The 21,339-nt window shown below is 34.3% G+C and overlaps 2 protein-coding genes across 2 annotated transcripts; both read left to right on the plus strand.

Moving 5' to 3' along the window:
• The first annotated feature begins 1,774 nt into the window (after window positions 1-1,774).
• Window positions 1,775-13,787, plus strand: LOC100252520 (probable 1-deoxy-D-xylulose-5-phosphate synthase, chloroplastic). Its single transcript, XM_002282392.4, has 10 exons — window positions 1,775-2,261; window positions 4,197-4,316; window positions 4,418-4,582; window positions 4,933-5,083; window positions 5,408-5,676; window positions 6,374-6,656; window positions 7,048-7,337; window positions 9,220-9,498; window positions 9,926-10,210; window positions 13,384-13,787. Exons 1-10 carry the CDS (start codon window positions 2,094-2,096, stop codon window positions 13,531-13,533), a joined length of 2,160 nt encoding a protein of 719 aa, XP_002282428.2. The 5' UTR covers window positions 1,775-2,093; the 3' UTR covers window positions 13,534-13,787.
• An 839-nt stretch (window positions 13,788-14,626) lies between these two features.
• LOC100247413 (probable boron transporter 7) lies at window positions 14,627-20,022 on the plus strand. Its single transcript, XM_002282400.4, has 14 exons — window positions 14,627-14,996; window positions 15,989-16,094; window positions 16,189-16,271; window positions 16,620-16,812; window positions 16,916-17,054; window positions 17,141-17,306; window positions 17,391-17,557; window positions 18,000-18,173; window positions 18,259-18,354; window positions 18,461-18,577; window positions 18,655-18,974; window positions 19,114-19,393; window positions 19,524-19,661; window positions 19,747-20,022. Exons 2-14 carry the CDS (start codon window positions 15,991-15,993, stop codon window positions 19,777-19,779), a joined length of 2,010 nt encoding a protein of 669 aa, XP_002282436.1. The 5' UTR covers window positions 14,627-14,996; window positions 15,989-15,990; the 3' UTR covers window positions 19,780-20,022.
• Window positions 20,023-21,339: the final 1,317 nt, after the last annotated feature.

The following is a 21,339-nucleotide window of genomic DNA, read 5'->3' on the forward strand; positions in this document are numbered from 1 at the left end:
CTATACCCTCGTTCTCTTACCTCCCAAGCAGCTTCCCCTTAGTCTCTTTCAAAATGTTAATATGAAGTGCTAAAGAGTAAATTAAAATCTTATTAAAACTTCAATACGAAAAATGATTTTCCTAGCTTATTTTTCATAAAGGTATTCACACTTATTATAAAATATTAAAAAATATTCTCTATATTTTTAATTATTACTTAAAATACTCTATAAAAAACTAAACAGCTAAAAATTATTTTTTAAAATAATTTGTTTAAATATCAAATTTTTTTAAAAATTTATTTTTTATTACAAAAAAAAAATTGAGGTAAATTCATTTGAATAATTTTTGTTTTTTGACTGAATAGAAAAAAATCAAATAATTAAAAGTAATCTGTTAATATCAACCAAATAATTACATGTGTTTTTGTTTTTAAAAATAGAAAATAAACAATAATTTTTATATAGAATATATGAACTTATTTTATGTCCTTAAGATTAATTTTTATATCCAGTAGATTTTTTTTAATATATTTTTTGAAACATACTTTTAAAGTCATTACCTTTTTAAGATACAAAAATTCTTCTATTTTAAAGAGGAATTATCATCATTTTCTATTTTTAAAAATATAAAAAAAATTATATTTAAACGTACACTCACTTCCCAAACATGATTTTGAGATGAAATAAAATTATTATGATTATTCATATGATTTATAACAAATAGAATATGTTATATTTGTGTAGTATATTGACCAATGTTAACCTTTTTATTTATATAGAAATGCAAATTCAAATTTTATATATAAACACATGAAGATTATTGTGCATTTACATTTGATGTGAATTTCTACTTCATATATAAAATTTTATTTTGAAGTAATATTAATCCAAAACTTATACCAAAATGTTTATGATGACAATAGGGCGGGTTGGGGATGGATTGACCCTATCCAACTCTATCATGTTTATTCAAAATATTTTTCATCCTCGTCCCATTAAAAAAATAGGTAAATAAAATTAAAGGGATGGGCGGGGCATTTTTTTTTTAATTACATTGAAATAAATATATATATATTTTATAAATAATTAAAATATTATATATATATATATATATGAAAAATAAAAATTAAATTAAATTATTTTTTGAAATTAAATTTTACATGTAATCAGGACGGGGCAAGGTAAGACAATACCTACACCTACCTGAAAAAACTTGCCTAATTGTCATCTCTAAAAATGTTAAAACAATCCATTTATAAAAATATATATATATATATTAATTTGGAATAAAGATGAAGCTTTTGCATCAACTTGAATAATTTCAAGAAATAGATAAAGATTATTATGAATTTACATTTAATGTGAATTTTAAAAAAGATGAAAAGATGGAAAATTGTAAATAGCATTTATTTTGGTTTGTACCAAGATGGAAAAGCTCAAACACCATGATTTATGAAAAGGGTATTTCATACATTTTTTTTTTATACTTTTTTTCTCATATATATATATTTTAATTTAATACCAATTTAATATATAAATTTATATTTTAAATCAAGATTGATCTAAAACTATACTCAAATTTTAAATAATCCATTTTAGAAAGATTTTTTTTTTTATATAAAAATGTATTTTTATTAGTAAAAAAATTAAATTGGGTTTTTATTTTTTTTAAATAAAAAAATGTGAAGAGAAATGGGGTGTGAAAAAAGCAAACTTAAACTGGGCCATGGGCCTTAAGCCCAGATGCGGCCCACAAACAACCGAACATAGAAAGTTATGCTATATTTGTCCTCTGTGCTGCAATTCAGTCTATTCAGACACCGCCACCCGGATTTTCTGTGAATTCCACCAGCCTTTTCTGGTTTTGGGTTTTCATCAGTTTCGCTTCTCTAGTCCTCTCTTTTGCAAGATTCCTTTGAATTATCCGCCAAATATATACAATTTTCCCTTTGTAATTCAACATTTCTACCACATTGGCGCCCATAGTCTACCCTTCTGTTCTTGATTGAATAATTATTATTATTATTTGTGTTTTTGTTTTAATTTTGAAATTTGGTGACTTTTCCTTGAAACGAATCGATTTTGGAGAGTTGGGTTTCTGTTTTTCCTTGATGGGTACTGCTTGTGCTCAGTACCCGTTTGAAGTGACTGCCCATTTCCAAGAAAAATGTAGGGTTTTACATCCGAAAACGAAGTTCTCAAGCTTTAATTTTCCTCCCAAATTGGATTCTTCGAGAATGAACTTATACCCATGTTCATCTTCCACCACCTCCTCCAAGGTATTCATAATTTTCCCTCTGTTTCCTGTCATTTCTATTCACATCAGCAAATGTGATGAAGGCCTTTGTATTGAAAAGTGGCTGACTAATCATCTGGAAATTATTGATCATAAATGTATAGGAGGATATTAGCACTGTTAGAATTCATCAGCAATGACTGCTTATTTTGATTTTGATTTTTCTTATTGTTGTAGCTTGCTTATTTTGGTATATACTATATTCTGACATGAAAAAAAAAATCTTCTTATTAAACTGCCAAATTAGTTTTCATCGTGAGAAGCCTGTTGAGTTGGTAATCATGGTGAAAATTTTCCATGGTGTTCAAACTATTTTTCTTGAGATATATGAATTTGGTTAGGGAGGGGGGTTATTGGGAAGATATTTGGGATCTTCCAATTAATTTTTTGGTGTTGGAATTGTTGTTCCAAATTGATTTGTCCCCTTAATGAATTGGAAGACACCAAAGATGTTTTTTGTGATAAGGAAGGGTGATGTTTAAATTTAAGTAGTACTACAATAGACGTAGTGGCTGTACCAGCTTAATTGATAGTAATCTTTTATTGCATGATTCCATTCCCCTAGAAAGATTCTTGAAAAGAGCAGGGAAGGGGCGTGTTTAAATTTAAGTCCAATACATGGAAGTGGATTTTTAGAGGATATGCCAGAAATTAGGAAATGGAACGATAAGATGTTTCTTTCTTCAATCACCAAAAGTAGTTTTGGGAAAAGAAAAGATACAAAAATCCATGTCTTGTTTCCTTTTCTCCATCTGCATCATTAAGTAGGTAGCATGGTTGCTTCTGTAGAGGATTCGGGTCAGTCTCAACACATGTTGGACACGCTTTGGATATCGGATATATCTAGAATCTGAAATAATTATTTTTTAACAGGCACATGTTCTGCGTGGACCTAGGTTTGACACAGTGGACATACAGGGTGTCACGACACAGCAATTTTTTTATCCACTGCAGCCATCTTTAGTTTTTTAGATTTTATTGTATCTCCTATAGTTCACACATACTCTGATCTTATCAAGTGAACTTTTCATAAGCAAACCAAATGTACTAAGAAAGATCTTTTTGAGTCGACCATTCGGTTCATCGAGATAAACCTTTTCCATTGGTTATGGATGAATTGGTTGTCTTCAAGGAAAGTTTCCATCTTTCCCTGGTGTATGTTGGATTTCAGATGGCATGGTTTTAGTTGATCAAATTAGAATAGGTGTGACCACTAAGCTAGACCTATTGGAAGATGCTTACAGAAAAAATTCTGGAATAGTTAGAAATAAAACTTAATATATGGAGTTTTTTTTTTGTAAAACTGGGAGTAGAAGCAAGGAAATGAGACTGACGACTAAGAGATGATAGGGAATGGCCATGTTTGGTATCTCTTGGTTTGATCATCTATTAGGGGGAGTTGGATGGTGAAGTAGAGTGCTTAAAGTCAAAAATCAAGGTATGAAACCTAGAATGCCCTGACTTGATATTTTGGTATTAAATGTCCTTGAATTTCAAATGTTTTTGCTTCCAGAGTGTTAAAAGTTTGAGTCAGCCCAAGCATCCCACATGACTTGCTTCCATTTTACCCAGCATATTCATTTGAAAATGATCTTGATTGTCAATTCAATGCTCTGTTTTGTATAACACTTTAATGGGATTTTATGTGAATGGTTGAGAACCTTTCTTTCTGATTCTGAATAAAGCCAATTTTGAAGCTCTTCAACCATGTAATGAAAAAACCTAGTCATGGAAATAACAAGGCTTGCAAGGGTTGATCTATGATTCTACATCATGTCTCATGAAAGAAATATTTGTGCTCCTCTCTTTTATCTGCATTTTATGAATCTCGATTGTTGAAAGTCCTTAAGCTTGTGGTTGAATACTCTTAATAATCAGTTGTTTAATGGGTGTGTAAATACGATTTTTCCTGATGCAGAGGTATGTTGGTCAAATATGTTCTCTACCTGAGTTTGGTGATTTCTTCTGGGACAGAATCCCAACCCCCATGCTTGACATGGTCGAAAGCCCTATGTGCTTGAAGAATTTGACTCCTAAGGTCAAATTATGAGCTTTCCCATATTATTTTTTTCCTTCTTGAATTTTATACTCATTGTGCATTTTGTAGTGACATTTTCTCTATTAACTGGGTCTGTGCAGGAGCTGAAACAATTAGCTGATGAAATCCGTGTAGAGTTGTTTTGTATAATGTCAAAAATGCAAAAACCTTTTAAAGCCAGTCTGGCAGTGGTGGAGCTGACTGTTGCAATTCACTACATTTTCCATGCTCCAATGGACAAGATACTTTGGGATGTGGGGGAAGTGGTAAGATTTTAATTAATACCTCTCTATATTAGGACTTCAGTCCAAGTTGGCTTGATATATATATTGTTAGCCCATTAGGTGACAACTTAAGCTTTTGGGTTAATTGGTAGCTTAACATGGTTTCAAAGTCTTGGTTTATGGGGGAGGTCAAGAGTTTGAACCTCACCAATGTTTATTTCCCCCTTTTTTTACTTTTGAGGTGGGGTGTTAGGTTTAATAAACATTGTTGGCTCATTACCTAATAACTTAAACTTTTGGTTCAGTTTGTAGCTTAACACTTGGATCACCATGACTGTCTCTACTGAAAATTTAATCTGTAGCAGATTAATTCCTTCTATGTATTGCAACAGACATATGCACATAAAATTCTCACTGGAAGGCGGGCCCTTATGCATACACTGAGAGAAAGGGGTGGTCTTTCAGGTTTTACATCTCGTTCTGAGAGTGAATATGACCCATTTGGTGCAGGGCATGGATGCAGCAGTATTTCTGCTGGGCTTGGTAGGATTTCTCTATTTTTCCTTCTTATTTGGCCATTACTTTGGGAAAAATGACCAGTTTTGAGAACTCATGCTTGCTTTCCTCGAAAAAATTTCCTTGCTTTGTAATTTACAGTCGCACATCATCTGCACACTTTCTATCTATGTACATTTCTAGTCATAATTTATTATAATTACTTGCATATGAGTTGGATGATTTGATTTTTCAGATCATTTATTACTGGCTCCAATTGAAAATTTAGAAAAATTTTCCTGGCTGTGTTTCACTTCCATCTTTAGGCCTGAGAAATGAATTTTCTAGCATAGTTAACTGTTCTCATTTCAGGCATGGCGGTTGCTCGAGATTTGAAAGGGAAACGGGAACGTATAGTTACGGTGATTGGCAATGGAACAACTATGGCTGGTCAGGTTTATGAGGCAATGGGCAATGCAGGTTATTTGGACACAAATATGGTAGTAATATTAAATGACAGTCGTCATTCTTTACACCCAAAGCTCGAGGATGGTCAGGCTACACCAATTAACGCTTTATCTAGTACTCTAACCAAGCTCCAGTCAAGTAAATCCTTCCGAAAATTTAGAGAAGCTGCTAAGGTATGCATTCCTCTGACATTCCTTCCGATTAGATCAAGTAAATCTATTTGGTGCTGTCTTTTCGAGAATAAGGGTAAATTGTTGGACATGGAATGACTCTAGCATGATTATAGGCTTTTTTTGGGATGTGCATGGTGTTTGTGGTTGTAAGATCTTGGTATCTGATCAACAGGACACTCACTGGGTAGCATTCCACAGATTGTTGTGTCGAGTTAGTTTCATAAGAACAATTTGGTATTCTGGAATATTCACCACTGACAATAATTTTTTTTAATAGTTAAACTTTTTAATTTTTTGGTCACCACTGGAACTCAAACTTGGAACCTCCCATAATCCACCCCTACCTCTTACCACTTGAGGCAAGCCTCAAGGGGAGGCACTAGCAAAAATTAGGATTTGAGAAAATATTGGGAAGTAAACACAAACTTTCAGGACTTCAGAACTGATTTGCTGATTCTGGATTTAAAGGATAATTCCATAAATTGTTTTATTGTAAGTCATGAATTCATGTTACATCAGCTGCAAGAGGCACTTGTGTATAATTTGGGTTCTATTCAAAATTTTAAAGAATTCTGGTACAGTGATCGGCCTGATCTAATTTTATCTATTGTGTTCTTTACATGTGTTATTTGTATCATGAACTGGCTGCTAAAGTACATGTGTTCATTACCATAATATTCTTGGCTTCTGTTTTCAGGGTGTTACCAAGAGAATTGGTAAGGGCATGCATGAGCTGGCTGCTAAAGTAGATGAGTATGCCCGTGGTATGGTGGGTCCACTGGGAGCAACACTCTTTGAAGAGCTTGGTCTATATTATATTGGCCCTGTTGATGGACACAACATTGAAGATCTCATTTCTGTTTTACAAGGGGTGGCATCTTTGGATCCAACTGGTCCTGTGTTGGTTCATGTAATAACAAAGGAATACCAGGGAGTAGAAGCTAGCCAAAAGAGTATGATTTCAAATGGACATCTGAAAGGTATGTTCACTACTATTTTCCCCTTTTTCCTCTGATCTTTATTCCTTTCTTGAGACTTCCACTGAAACCCTTGAAAACTTGGATATTGACTGAAATCTAAATGAATCAAGCTTGGTCTAGCTCAGTTTGGTCTAATGTGTCTGGACTGGAGATATGACAAGCCTAAGAAACAGAGCTCAGGCATAGTTTACAAAGTTAGCAAGTTTGCTTCACTGGGCTCTCCTAGTGAAGCTCTCCTAAACACCTCCATCTTCCCCTATCCATATGAATTGTCACCATTAAACTGTTGTATGGGTGGTTTTCAGTTATTTAATTATTTAGAATTCAAGGAAGGAACCACATCTTAGTTTGCTCTTTGTTGCCCTCATTTTCGCTTTAAATAATAATGCAGGTTTCTACACCTCCGAATTATCACCATATCCTCTCCCGAGAATGTATAGTGATTGCTTTGTGGAGGCTTTGGTTAATGAGGCAGAAAAGGACAAAGACATTGTGGTGGTTCATGCAGGAATGGGAATGGAACCACCACTTCAACTATTTCAGGAAAAATTTCCTTATAAATTTTTTGATGTGGGAATGGCGGAGCAACATGCAGTTACATTTTCTGCTGGTTTGGCTTGTGGGGGATTGAAACCATTTTGCATAATCCCATCTACCTTCCTACAGAGAGCTTATGATCAGGTTCTCTCTCTCTCTCACACACACACACATACACGCGTGCGTGCACACACTTTCCAATCTTTTTCTACTCTATTCAATCACTGTTGATTTCAAATTGGTCTTATTATTGTAGAGTGTGTCCAACTTGAAAATATGTGAAGCAAGTAACAACCAATGAAAATGAGAAATATTGTAATTATTCAAAATTCAATATGTGATATGCAAGGTTTGAAATATTGGTAAATACGGATATATCGATACTTGGATTTTACAGATATATCGGAAATATCGGAGAAATATCGGTGGATATTTTGACAAAAATATCAATAAGACAAATTATTCAAAATTCATGGAAATATTTGGAGAAACTCCAAAAAATGATAAAATAAATAAAAATACACATGTTAAAGTTATTTTTTAAGTGTAATTGACATAGGTATGGTTAAAGAGAAAAATATCGGTAAGTATGGATATTTCGGTATTAATAATTTATTATTTATCTAATCAAATTAATTTTAATTTATAAAATATTATAACTTAATTTTATACATATATATGTATATTTTAGTCTTTTTTGAATAAATTTATATTTTTAATATTTTGAAATAAAAAATTCAAAATTAAATAAAATTAAAATGATATATATAAAATTTAAAAGTAAAGTGATAGTAATTTTTTAAAATATGATTAATGAGATAAATGATGATACACATAATATTAAAATTATGATTTATTTAATTCAAATGTAAAATAAATGATGATGCATATATAACTTTTTAATATTTAATTGTCATATAAATGTTATTAAAAAATATCTGTTAAGAAAATTATAATGATGGTTTTTATACATTTATTAATTAATTAAATAAAATTTAAATAAAATAATTAAAATTTATTTATTTATTTTTAATAATGAACTTTAACAAATTTATTATCATCATATATTAGCAAGTGGGAATTTGGCCTAGTGGCAATCAGGCTTGAACCCAAGCCTTTTGGCCTGGGTTTGAATCCCAACAGCAACGTAAACAAAATTTGAAGCCTGACAGTAAATTTGAAATTTGAAGGAGCGGGTTGGAGGCAACATTGACCAAAAAAATCAGGAAATCTGGGCTAGGGCCATTGAATCGTCAAAAAATTTGATCATTCGATGCAGGAAGGAAAGCTCGAAAAAATCGGCAATTTTTTTTTTTTTTGTGCTCTCCTTTGCCTGCCGCTGCATGTCGCCCCACGCTCGATTTTTTGCCAATGGATCGCCTCTGAACCAATATATCGCCGATCTTTTGGAGATTTTGTCAAAATTTTGCCGATATTCATGCAAATCGATAATCGGTGCCCAATATCATTTCGGACACCACCGATATCCGATATTTCGGTGCAAAAAACTAACATTTCAATCCTTGGTGATATGCAAATGGGCATACATGCATGTCATTAACTTATTGGATTTATTGTTCTCTAATGTACAAACATATACATACAAATAAAAATGAATTACAAGCATAAGAACTTGGATAAGATTTTTTTTTTTTTTGATAGGTTTGGATAAGATTCTTAATTTAGTAATATCTGATTGTGGCTTTCATCTCATTTTTACTTATTCACAAAAGATGAATAATTCCTTTTTAACCATGTCATCCACTTTGCCCTAGTACAACTTAGTGATAAGTATTCAGGACTACATGGAACACACTCTCCCTCTCTGTGTGCTCTACAAATGGATGGTTTACAATTGTAATAGATTGCAATTTTAAGCAAGATCAATTCATGTTTTTCAACTTTTGTAGAATGGGATGGAATGAGACTCTGTTTTGCATTAAATAATTAATTACATTCTTTCCAAATTGGGTAATAGAAGCATGATCAGTCTAAATTGTTTATCTTTCTCTGATGGTCTCCTTAGGTAGTTCATGATGTGGATCGGCAGAGAATTCCTGTTCGTTTTGCCATTACAAGTGCAGGACTGGTAGGGTCTGATGGTCCCACACGCTGTGGAGCTTTTGACATAACATTCATGTCCTGTTTACCTAACATGATTGTCATGGCACCATCTGATGAAAATGAGCTCATGCACATGGTGGCCACTGCAGCTCATGTTGATGATAGACCAATTTGCTTCCGATATCCTAGGGGCGCCACTGCTGGAATGAGTAACTCTATATGGAATGGAATTCCCATTGAGGTAATCCCTTTATGCCCTTTCTATTTCTTTTGCGCATGTTAACTTCTGGTAATGTGTTGATATTTATGTCCAGACATTGTTTTTAGGTCTGCATTGCTGTAATAAAAGTCAGTTCACTGAATTACTCCTGATTTCTTGTTAGGTAAATTTTCATATTGGTGTATGATTGAACTAGGTCAGAAGTTGTGCATCTAAAAGGTTGATGAATTTTGATCTTGAGAAATTTTAATAATTAATGTCTTAAATTCTGAAATTACTTTCCAGATTATCTATGCTAATTTCCTGCTGTTTTTGTCATTTGTTCTGTTTTTCCTACCTTATGCTCATGTAAAATTTGAATTTGAAATTATACATTTTGTTGGCCAGTTCTGAATTCAATTTTTCACTTTTCTCGACTTTGATGCAATTGTTTTTACTTGTAGTACAGATTGGAAAAGGTAAAGTCCTCATAGAGGGTAAAGATGTTGCTCTGCTTGGGTACGGAGTTATGGTTCAGAATTGCCTTAAGGCTTGGTCGCTCCTTTCAGAGCTTGGAATTAGAGTAACTGTTGCTGATGCGAGATTTTGCAAGCCTCTTGACATCCAGCTTGTTAGAGAGCTCTGTGAAAACCATGCCTTCTTAATTACTGTTGAGGAAGGCTCTGTTGGAGGGTTTGGATCCCATGTTGCACAATTCATTGCTCTTGATGGAAAGCTGGATGGAAGAATAAAGGTAACATATCTTACCATATATTCAGAGTTATCAAAGGCAATCGCCTGGGTTGCCTAGGCCATCAGGCTAGGCAGGGTAGATAAAAGTCACCTTTTGAAGACCTAGGCAAGGCGACTTCAAAGAGGCAATGCCTAGGCAATCACCTTGGGATAAGGCACAAGGCATAGAGGCGACCTCACCTTTGACTGTGAATTAAGATTAAACATATTTAGATTATAATTTCATTCAATCTAACATTGGATTAAACAAAGTATAAGATAAAATATTATATTATCAATCATAGAGATAATAAGATGGAGTGTTATCAATCTAGTCTTGATGGAAGTAATGACAATTTTAATTTTAATTTTAATAATGACTATGATGATGATGCCTAAAGTTTCTCTAGAATGTTCAATCTCTTATTTTGTTTTTTATTTTGCTTTTTAGATGTTTGAAAAATTAGAATATACATTTAGATAGGATGAATATCTTTAAACAATATGTTATTTTTTATAATATGGGGTATAATATTTAACACTTTCAATAATTATTACTATTTTGTTAATTTTATAAGACATCGTGAGTGATGAAAAATTAATAGTGTTGATTGTTGAAGACAACACTTATATTAGTTGAATATTGATAGGTAAATATATGTATATTTTTTATCGCCTTGTTTTTTGCCTTTCGCCTTAGGCTAAAAGGAGTCATATCGCCTTTTGCTTTTAACAACACTACATATATTTATCAATTAGTTTATGTCCATGCTGGGCTTAAAACTGTTCTTTTTTTCTTTTTATTGTTTTCCAAATCTGAGTTGTTGCAAAGAGTTAATTTCCCCATCTTTGTAACTTTGACCAGGCTGAATACGTAGACCATTTTCTATTTTTGAACCATGAGTCTTGAATCTATCCTGTCTGTGTATAAAATATCAACTCAAGCAAGTTGAGCTTGAGAAGTTTTGTAGATTTTCCTTCTCTAGGAGTGAGGAAAAAGGATGACTGTCATATGGATGGAAATTACTAGGAGCAAGTTATTGTAGAACTGTGTGAATCCATAAGCCAATAGCTCCATGCATAATGTCAGATCCGCATCATCCATATGAATAGAAATTGTTATAAAGTTGGATGATCTTCTCTTTGATCAAGAATTTGGAACACCCTAATATTTAAGTTGGACGTTCTTCTCTTTGATTGAGAATTTGGAACACCTTAATATTTAGTCCATTCATAGATGTGCCAATTCAAAATCTCACTCCATTCATATGAACCTGACTTTCAAATTAATGCAACTTTGTGATTGAAGTAGACAATTTGGATTTTGTGCACTGAAGGGAGTGATTTTTTTTTTTTCTCGTCTTTTATGTGTTGGTGATTAATAGGATAAAAAGGGAATCCTCACACAAATATGTTGTCATCATTAAGGGATATGCATTAAAAAGTAACTAGTATGAGAATGACTGGGATGGGTTACTGAAAGAATGGAAAAGGGGTGATGTGGGTAAGAGGTTGTAGCTTTCTAAAAGGAGGAGGAAGTGGGGCTGGTGGAAGGTTTGCTTTGATGAATAAGTCTCATAAGCCTTCCCAGTTTTAATCTCTCTTCAAATTCCTCTCTTTGATTTAAGAGGGATTTTTTATGATCTAGTGAATTGGGTAAAGTTTTAAATGTCAACATTTTTTGGGATTCCATTTACTTGCCAAATGATTTTGGAGGCCTCATATTAGGCCTTTGAAGTATTTGAATCAAGCTCCTTAGGAGGAGTGGATTTAGAGATTAGCCTCTAAGAGAGATTGCAGAGGTGGATTATGGCTAGCAATATGATTGTATAGGCAACTATAAGACGTTGATGTTTTGGAAGGAGATATGATGTGGCAATGTGTCGGAAGAGGGGTTTTCCTGGAAATCTATTGTATTGGGGTTATTAAGAATTACATCACTAGCAAATCACAGACTATGCAGTTGCACTTTCATATGAAAAGCTGCATGCTATATTTATTTTTATGGAGGGGCAGGATGTGCTGGAAATGGAGAAAGAGCTATGACAGGTTGTTTCATGTAGTTCCACTACTTCCATTTGTGTAAGTTGGTTCTCAAGCAGAAGGAATGGGATTGTGTGCCCTTTTGAAAGCAGGATTTATTGTAGGGACGACAATTTAGCCAGTGAACTTTGTGTTTTTCTTATCTCTGTCGTGCATCACCTGGGTATTACTTGTAAGTGGAGGGCCTCTTACCTGGAAACTGGTTTACAGGTTTAGGCGTATATGGTAGATTTTTGGATAGTAGCGCCCCTTTACCTCATGTGGGTAGTGCGGAAGGAAAGGGATATGTAGCTTTTTCAAAATTTAATTCAATCCTCAAGCTAAAGGAGCTCTTCCTTGAACTCCTTTACTTGGGTGCTCCAAGCTCAGTTTGATGCCAAATCTTCATTTTTGCTTTTATATATTGTTGCTCTTTGTCTTGAGCCACAACCCTGCATGTAGTGGACACTTTTCCCTTTTCTTCTTCATTAAACTTTCTTTTACCAGATCCAATAAAATGTTTCAATCCGTATCTCTGACCCATATTCAAATCATGGCCAAGCTGTAGGCCATGTGACCAGCACTGAGTTGGCGGCTAACTGGGCTTTTTCTTTGTCATCCAATGGTTGGTTCAGTTGAACTGGTGCCCGCCCCAGAATGTAGAATAAAATGTGGCTGGACTCTCCTTTTGTGGCCCTTAATCCTTAGGATATGCAGTCCCTTAAATGAAACATGATTAAAAAATCTAAGAACTAGTTAAGTGCCCCAAGTATCCATTGGATGCAGGAAGGAAACAAGAGGGCAAAAAGCATCAGAAATGGTTCCCATGATGCCACAGGGAGTCGGTGGTGGTCATCTACTAGGAATTTTGGTGTTTGTGGTATACGAGGTCTTCTCACTTTTCGGTACTATTGTCTGTTCTTTTCTAACCAGATTTTGTTTTAATGCAGTCTGAATATTAGATTATATAATTTGTATGAAGTTTGGTTGTTTGCATGTGGCATGTGCTCCTAGACTTCTCTAAACCATCTTTTTATTGAGTGGGAATGTATAATAATGTGACAGTACCAAAGCAATCTTAGTATGTAATCTAAAAAATTTTCTGGTTTTGATTTAGATTCCAACGCTAATCATGTTTTCATTTCTGGGCATTTTCAAATCCAACTTGTGCAGTGGCGACCCATCGCTCTACCCGACAACTACATAGAACAGGCATCACCAGAGGAGCAGCTGGCTATTGCAGGGCTCACCGGCCATCACATTGCTGCAACAGTACTAAGTCTGCTCGGCCGTAACCGTGAAGCTCTCCTGTTAATGCAGTAGAGATCTGGCCACCAGTTGCAAAAACACAAGAGACTGAAGCTGCCTGGGAGGATTGATTGAAATTGAAGAAGAGCATTAGTTTTTGTGCCATATAGTTTTGTTTTGTAGGTACCATGAATATTACCTTAGTGATGGTTTCTTAGCCTAGTTTAATAATACTCTTTGTGATCCCATGGAAACTACTTCAGGTCTTCTGAGCACCTAAATCAATGATGATTTCAGTGGGAGACCGACCACCTTCTCCCTTCTCACTACTTGCTGCCTGCTCTTCTAAATTTAAAGATAACAAGATTAATCCAGTAAAACTGCTTTTGTTGAGAGGGACTAAAACTGCTTCCAAAATTTCCTTAGTACAGTTAGGGGCATGAGGTTTGTTTGATAATGTTTTCAAAAATAATGTGTTTGATCGTGCTTTTATTTTATTTTTTGAAGTATTTTTTAAAAAATCACCTATAAAGTGTTTTTTTAAATTTTATATGCACTTTAAAATGTATGTTTGAGAATTTAAATTTGTTTTCTTTGTTTCTAAATATTTATTAAAAATAAATTTTATAATTTTTAATTTTTAATTATTTTTTATATTTATACCATTATTTTTTAAAACAATCCAACAAGTAAAATATTTTTAATTATCCTCTCTATTTATATAATTAATTTTTAAAATAACCCTTAAACAATAAATGAAAATAATTAAAAAAAAAAAACCCTAAACAATAAATGAAAATAATTTTTAAAATACCGCATTTTCAAAACAAGTTTTTAACAAAAAATTTGCAAAAAAAAAAAATTATTAAATGTGTTTTCAAGTCTAAAAAATTATTTTTACAAACAATTCCCAACCTTATTTGACAAATTTTTAAAAATAAATCTAAAAAATTAGCAATTAGCTAATAATAGGAACCGCCGTAAATAGGTCGGTGACTTTTGTTTGCTTATGGGAACATCATTTTCCAACACCTTAAAAAAATAATAATAAATAAAATAAAATAAAATCCCCACCTGATATTTAAGGTTTATAAATAGGTTATTTAGAAACAATGACAGCCCGAAACTACCGTCCTTTTAGCCAACCATTTATAGACACGTGTCATTTCTAACAGAATCTCGCGGGAAGGAGAAATGGGGACCGCACGGCATATGGTGTTTTTGAACACAGCCTCCGCGGCTCTCTCCCGCCCCTAAACTGCGGCTGGAAAGAGAAACGGAGAAAGGCAGAAAGAAAGAAGGAAAACGCAAGAAAGTGAGAGAGAAAGACAGAGAAAGTTCCCTAACCCCCCACCAGTTTGCGGCGGACTTTCATTGCCGATATCTGAAAGTCCGGCGGAGCACTCCACATTCTACCTCATCTTCGTCTTTCATTCCTGAGGGATTTTTTTTTTTTTTTTTCCTTTTTCTCTTTTCTTTTATATGCCTCTCTAGAGTCTCCGTCTGTTGCTCTCCTGCTCCAACATCAAGGTTGCCAGGTTGGTTACAGTCTATTCGTTTTCTTTTCCTTTTTTTTTTAAAAAGACTAATGCGTCTGAACTAAGGTATTCTCATGAATGAAGGTGTAGCTTGGCAGGAATAATTTATATGGCTACGAGAAAATTTATGAATGAGATAGAAAATGTTGTTTAAGGTTCTACATTTTCTGATTTTTAGTTCCTGAGAAAAATAGTAGATTCAGCTTCAAGGTTAAGCTTGACTTGAGTTTTCTTTTTCTTTTTTTTGGTTCTTTTCTCCGGTTTCTCTGGAAACAAACATAGCATTCATGCACGTGTGAGCAAAACCTTGCAATATCGAAGAGCGCGTTGTTGGATTAGATATTTGTTTTGTATTAAAAATTTAGTGATTTTTTTTTCCAATGAGTAAAGGATCTGATACCGAGGTAAGTTCGTACATGGAGGTTTAGAATGGTGTAGAAAATTTTTATTTTTCCTGTTTGGCCATCGAGAAAATTGTTAAAATAAGAAAAAATAAACAAATTGCAGAGTTTTACGCATTTCTGGTTTGTACCAAAGCCTACATAATTGGTCTCTTCCATATTTTTGTAGTTTATTCGTTAGATAGTTCTTTTTCTCTTTCTTGACTGTTCCATAACTCATAATGAACTGAAATCAAACTGCATCTGTGCATCCAGTTTCAAATACCTCTGTTTGGTTCTTGAGAAACCTTAGGAAACGAAAAGGAAAATAAGCTTTTGAATCATTCCATTTTCTGCTGTTCAATTCTTGATAAAAAAACTCAAGGTTGAGTGGAATTTTCTGTTGTTCCAGATTCTTGACAAGAAAACAGAGCATTCAGGTTTTTTCTTTTTCTTTTTTAATCTTGAATTAGATAACAGATTCATGAACAGATGTAGATGAACTAAACCTGTGTGGTCAGTACATGGCTTCTTCAAATATTACTAAAGGATCTCAAGGATTTTGTCTACCTCTTCCATATACTAACATATGTCTTATTTTTGTATTATCAGAAATGGGAAACATTAGAGTTCCTTTTAAAGGGATCATTAACGATTATAAAGGAAGAGCACCATGCTATAAACAAGATTGGACTGGTGCGCATGGCTCCGGTGTTAGGTACTTTCTATTTGCTTCAGAACATGCTACATGGTTTAAATTGCCTTCTCTTGTAATGAAAATTTTTATTTATTCTCCTTTTGACGCCTATCAGGATATTGGCTCCAACTTTCTATATATTCTTTGCTTCTGCCCTTCCCGTCATTGCCTTTGGGGAGCAATTGAGTAGGGAAACAGGTATTTTGTTCTCTCCCCAGAGCATGGTTTTTCATAGAGACTACATAGGAGGCAGAAATTGCTTTAGGCTTTGATTTGTGTGAAAAAATCAAAATTCTGAACCTCCTAATTCAATAACTAATCTCTGTTGAGAGTAGCTTTTCATTTAAGAAAATGAAAACAGCATGAAAAAGAAAACATGAAACTTTCTTCTGCTTTCATTGGATTCATGAAGTGATAACTAGGGCTGAAGAAAAGGGATACTTAATGCAAGCGCCAAATCATAAATCTATGGATGAGAACTTTTCACCATCTTCTTTTCCCATGGGTATGATTGTTTTTCATGATTGAAACTTTTGTTTTTGTTAGATGGGCACTTGAGCTCAGTTCAAACTCTAGCTTCTACTGCTATATGTGGAATCATCCACTCAATTTTCGGTGGGCAGCCTTTGTTGATTTTAGGAGTTGCAGAGCCCACAGTTATAATGTACACTTACTTGTACAATTTCGCCAAAGGAAAGTCAGACTTGGGGAAGGATCTATATCTAGCTTGGGCTGGGTGGTAAGAGAATCAATCCCATCATTTTCCACATTGTTCTATGTCATCAAAGCATCATGAATCAGAACATATGTTTGCCTATTTTATTTATTTATGTTTTTTACAGGGTTTGCGTCTGGACAGCTTTAATGCTATTTCTTCTTGCAATATTCAATGCTTGCACCATCATCTCTAGGTTTACAAGGGTTGCAGGGGAACTCTTTGGCATGTTGATTGCAGTTCTTTTTGTTCAAGAGGCTATTAAGGTATGTGATAGAAAATACATGATAATATGTGGATTTAGCAAAGAGAGAGGATCTTGTGGTTAACGTGATAAATGTTCAAATTGCAGGGAGTAGTGAGCGAATTTAATATTCCCAAAGATGAAGATCCTAAATCAGTTAAGTATGAATTCCAGTGGCTTTATACAAATGGACTGCTTGGGATCATTTTCTCTTTTGGTGTACTTTTTACTTCCCTAAAGAGCAGAAGAGCAAGGTCATGGCGATATAGCACTGGTAGGTTCAAGTGAAGTTTAGAGATTTAATCTCTGTGACTTATTGCTTGGGACCTGATTTTTTCCATTTGGCTGCTGAGTACAGGATGGGTCCGAGAGTTCATTGCAGATTATGGGGTTCCTCTTATGGTCCTGTTGTGGACAGCATTATCTTACAGTATACCTAAGAAAGTTCCTTCTGGAGTTCCCAGGAGGCTCTTTTGTCGTGCTCCCTGGGATTCTGATTCAAATTACCAATGGGCTGTAGTACAGGTATTAATTTTGTGATGAATTCTCCTCTTCCCCCCTCTTTTTTTATTCTCTTTGTTTTTTTAGGGGGAAAGAAGTCATGTCTCTTTGTGGTTTCGGTGTCTTCTAACTTCTAGTTGAAAGTCAGTTCCTGTGGATCTGACTAGGAATCGTGCTAAAAAAAATACTAGTATTAATAGATATGGAAATTATTTTTGGAAACGATCATCAGCCATAGAGAATATGCTACTGCATTATGATTATATAATCTTTACTTGAGCTAGAGTGGTCTGTCTATTCACAATGCACAAAAGAATGGAACTGCACCTCATACTTGAGCTGGAGTGGCCTAAAACGGATCTCTTAGTGGGAATCAGAGGTTTTTCGAAATACATTTAACAACTTGACAAAAGTACGTAATAGTGATAACGTTCTGAATTATGTGCTTCAAGTGCTCAAATTGCAGGATATGGGAAAGGTCCCATTGGGGTACATCTTTGCTGCCTTGATACCAGCTGTGATGATAGCGGGCTTATACTTTTTCGACCACAGTGTAGCTTCACAGATGGCACAGCAGAAGGAGTTCAATCTCAAAAACCCTTCTGCTTACCATTATGACCTGTTCTTGCTCGGAGTTATGGTATTTTCTGACTTCTTATTTTGTTATTTATGTTTCTGACATATTCTATCTAGATTTTCATGCTTCTTTCACTTGGCTATTTCAGACTCTGCTTTGTGGGTTGCTTGGATTTCCTCCTTCAAATGGAGTCCTCCCACAATCCCCCATGCACACTAAGAGTCTTGCAGTCCTCAAGAAGCTGGTGGGATATTCTATTCTACCTAGAAGATAATTTCCTCTTCACTGATAGTGCTAACTGTCAATAACCCAGATTTGGATTCTTAGACAACATGATTTATACTTTGTAGTTGATTCGAAAAAAGATGGTTAAAAGCGCCAAGGAATGTATAAAAGAGCAAGCAAGCAACTCAGAAATGTATGGAAGGATGCAAGCTGTGTTCATAGAAATGGACACAGCTCCTAATGTAAGTGCTCTAGTCATGTACAATCACATGTATTTATTTTCTTTTTATTTGCTAACTATAGTTTGGATTTTTTGCAGGATGTTTCAGTAGACAAAGAGTTGAAGGACTTGAAGGAGGCTGTAATGAATAGCGAAGATGGAGGAGACACAAAAGGCAAATTCGATCCTGAGAAGCACATCGATCCTTACTTGCCTGTTCGAGTTAATGAGCAAAGAGTGACCAACCTGTTGCAGTCCCTCCTTGTAGGCATATCTGTATGTGCTATCCCTGTCATCAAGGCTATACCTACCTCAGTTCTTTGGGGATACTTTGCCTACATGGCCGTTGATAGCCTCCCTGGGAATCAGTTCTGGGAAAGGATCTTGCTGCTCTTTATCACCCCTGGCCGCCGTTACAAGTAAGTCACGCAATAGGATCGCGATTTAGCTAATTTCGCCGTGGGGCAGTGATAAATACAGAACCAGAAAAAATGAATAGATGACTAATTTTATTTATTATTGTTATACTGATCCCATGTCATGCAATATTTGTTACAGAGTCCTGGAAGGGGTTCATGCTTCATTTGTGGAAACAGTACCATTCAAGTACATTGCGACATTCACGCTCTTCCAACTCGTATATCTTATGATTTGCTTTGGAATAACATGGATACCTATAGCTGGAATACTGTTCCCAGTGCCATTCTTTCTTCTCATAAGCATAAGACAGTACATTCTGCCCAAGCTGTTCCAAACTCAGCATCTTCGAGAACTGGATGCCGCTGAGTACGAGGAAATTGCTGGAGCCCCACAGCGCAGCCGCAGCATCTCAATCAGGGTATGTTACTTAGTTTCAGTGATGATGATGGTACCCTGAAGTGTACAATTTTATAGTTGAAATTAGTTGTCATAGTGTCCTGGAGAAGCCTAAAGTTTGTGCATATATGGGCGTGGAAATATGTGAGCAGGAGAGAGAAGAAGCTGTTCCTGGAAGTCAAGGGACTGACGAAGATTTTTTTGATGCGGAGATATTGGATGAAATGACTACCAATAGAGGGGAGTTGAAGCTTAGAACTGTAAGCTTCAATGAAGATAGATTCTTTCAGGTATGACCCAAAATCATTTTGCGCTTCCAGTCCTTCTTATATCTCAAACAAAGCTTATAACTACGCATGTTGGGTTTTCTTTCAGGTGCACCCAGAAGACACCAGTCGGACGCAGTGAGAGCTGATGATGACGAAGATGGTAATACTGATCACAGAAAAGTGGCAAAGAATGTTATTTTCCTCGTATAGAGTCCACTGATTACACCTAAAAAAGCAAAAACAAAAGAGAATAGTGGAAAAACATAGAAGGATAATGAGTGGAGGAATGAAGTATTTGAATGTAATTTATATGGAGTAGAGGAAACCAGAGAATGCGGGGTGCAAGGTTTGGTGGGGGAACGGGGGAGAAGGCATTCATATACTTCTCTTTCCATGAAAATTTGATGGTCAAGGGGTGTAGGCTTTCGTCCAAAGGCCATTAGTAGAATTTCTCCAAATTTGGTTCATTCTTTTACTTTACATTTTCTACCTTTTGGAATTGTCATAATATAAACAAAATCCTTGCAACGATTTATGATGAAAATAATAGAAAAACAATACGCAGATTTAACGTGGTTCGGCTAATTGCCTACGTTCATGGGAACAGGGAAAAAGATTTTCGCTATATTCAAATTAGGATTACATAAAAGGTATTTATATTAATCATTGGGTAATGAAATTCCAAAAATGCCCATGAACCGTACCATGGGAGACACCCCAACCTATCATTCACCTACAACAATATAAATACAAGTCTAAATGGTAAATGTCGTGGCTCTACTCCGTTCTACTCCACCTCATTCTGACATTTGCCCCTTTTTCTCGATATGTCTTTCACTCAAATATGAACCACATACTAACACATTTGTATCAACATTTCGAACCCAGGAGCTAAATTAGGAAGAAAAAAACAATGTTCTGTTCCCTTTTTCTTCTTTCCTTCCATGATGAAGTCAATGCTTTCTTACACAAAGAAAATAGTTAAGCCAAAAAATACTTAAAACTTTCATAAAATTTCAAAAGCCTAATGAATATTGAAAGAAATGGCATTATACACTATATGTTTGAATATAATGGGCATCACAAAATAGAAATGATAAAATATAAATTTAATTAAAATCATATATGGTTATTGGTTTTTGAGGATATATACTTCCTAAATCTATGTTTATGTTTGTTATTATTGGCAATATCTATTCAGTTTGCATTTGATTGTATAGTGGTTAAACTCAACCTATCATTCTATTCTATTACAGTGAAGACAACAAATTCAGAAAGATAATAATTGTTTGAGTTGCATTTGGGCATTTTTATATATCATAATACATGAAAAATATGATAATTTTTTTTAAAAAAAATTACATTTAGATTTAAAATTACTTTTTTAGATCATAATTCATAATATTCTAAGAATAATAATAATAATAATATAATTTTTTTGGATTCGAACGGACAGAACCAAATCACATACAAATGAGTAAAAAATTATAAGAAAAAGGTACGAAATTTTAACATGTTTCAACAATCAATTGAGTCCTTATACCCACAAAATATATTAATACTCAAGAATCTATTAAATAAAAAAAAATTACAATAGTGAAGTTTTCAAAAAATCTTTTAATTGCAATCATACCAACTTTAAAAATAAAACATTAAAATATAAAAGGATTAAATATATGATAAAAACAAACTTGACATT

Source organism: Vitis vinifera, chromosome 4 (assembly GCF_030704535.1).
Source record: "Vitis vinifera cultivar Pinot Noir 40024 chromosome 4, ASM3070453v1".
Classification (NCBI taxonomy): Eukaryota; Viridiplantae; Streptophyta; class Magnoliopsida; order Vitales; family Vitaceae; genus Vitis; species Vitis vinifera.

What these genes read in the sequence shown, in the direction of transcription:
- LOC100252520 (XM_002282392.4), top strand. Translation starts at nt 2,094, where the DNA reads ATGGGTACTGCTTGTGCTCAGTACCCGTTTGAAGTGACTGCCCATTTC. An exon ending in CTTCCACCACCTCCTCCAAG is followed by an intron (nt 2,262 to 4,196) that starts GTATTCATAATT and finishes TTCCTGATGCAG; the next exon opens with AGGTATGTTGGTCAAATATG. An exon ending in AATTTAGAGAAGCTGCTAAG is followed by an intron (nt 5,677 to 6,373) that starts GTATGCATTCCT and finishes TTCTGTTTTCAG; the next exon opens with GGTGTTACCAAGAGAATTGG.
- LOC100247413 (XM_002282400.4), top strand. Translation starts at nt 15,991, where the DNA reads ATGGGAAACATTAGAGTTCCTTTTAAAGGGATCATTAACGATTATAAA. An exon ending in GCAATTGAGTAGGGAAACAG is followed by an intron (nt 16,272 to 16,619) that starts GTATTTTGTTCT and finishes TGTTTTTGTTAG; the next exon opens with ATGGGCACTTGAGCTCAGTT. An exon ending in ACCCCTGGCCGCCGTTACAA is followed by an intron (nt 18,975 to 19,113) that starts GTAAGTCACGCA and finishes TATTTGTTACAG; the next exon opens with AGTCCTGGAAGGGGTTCATG.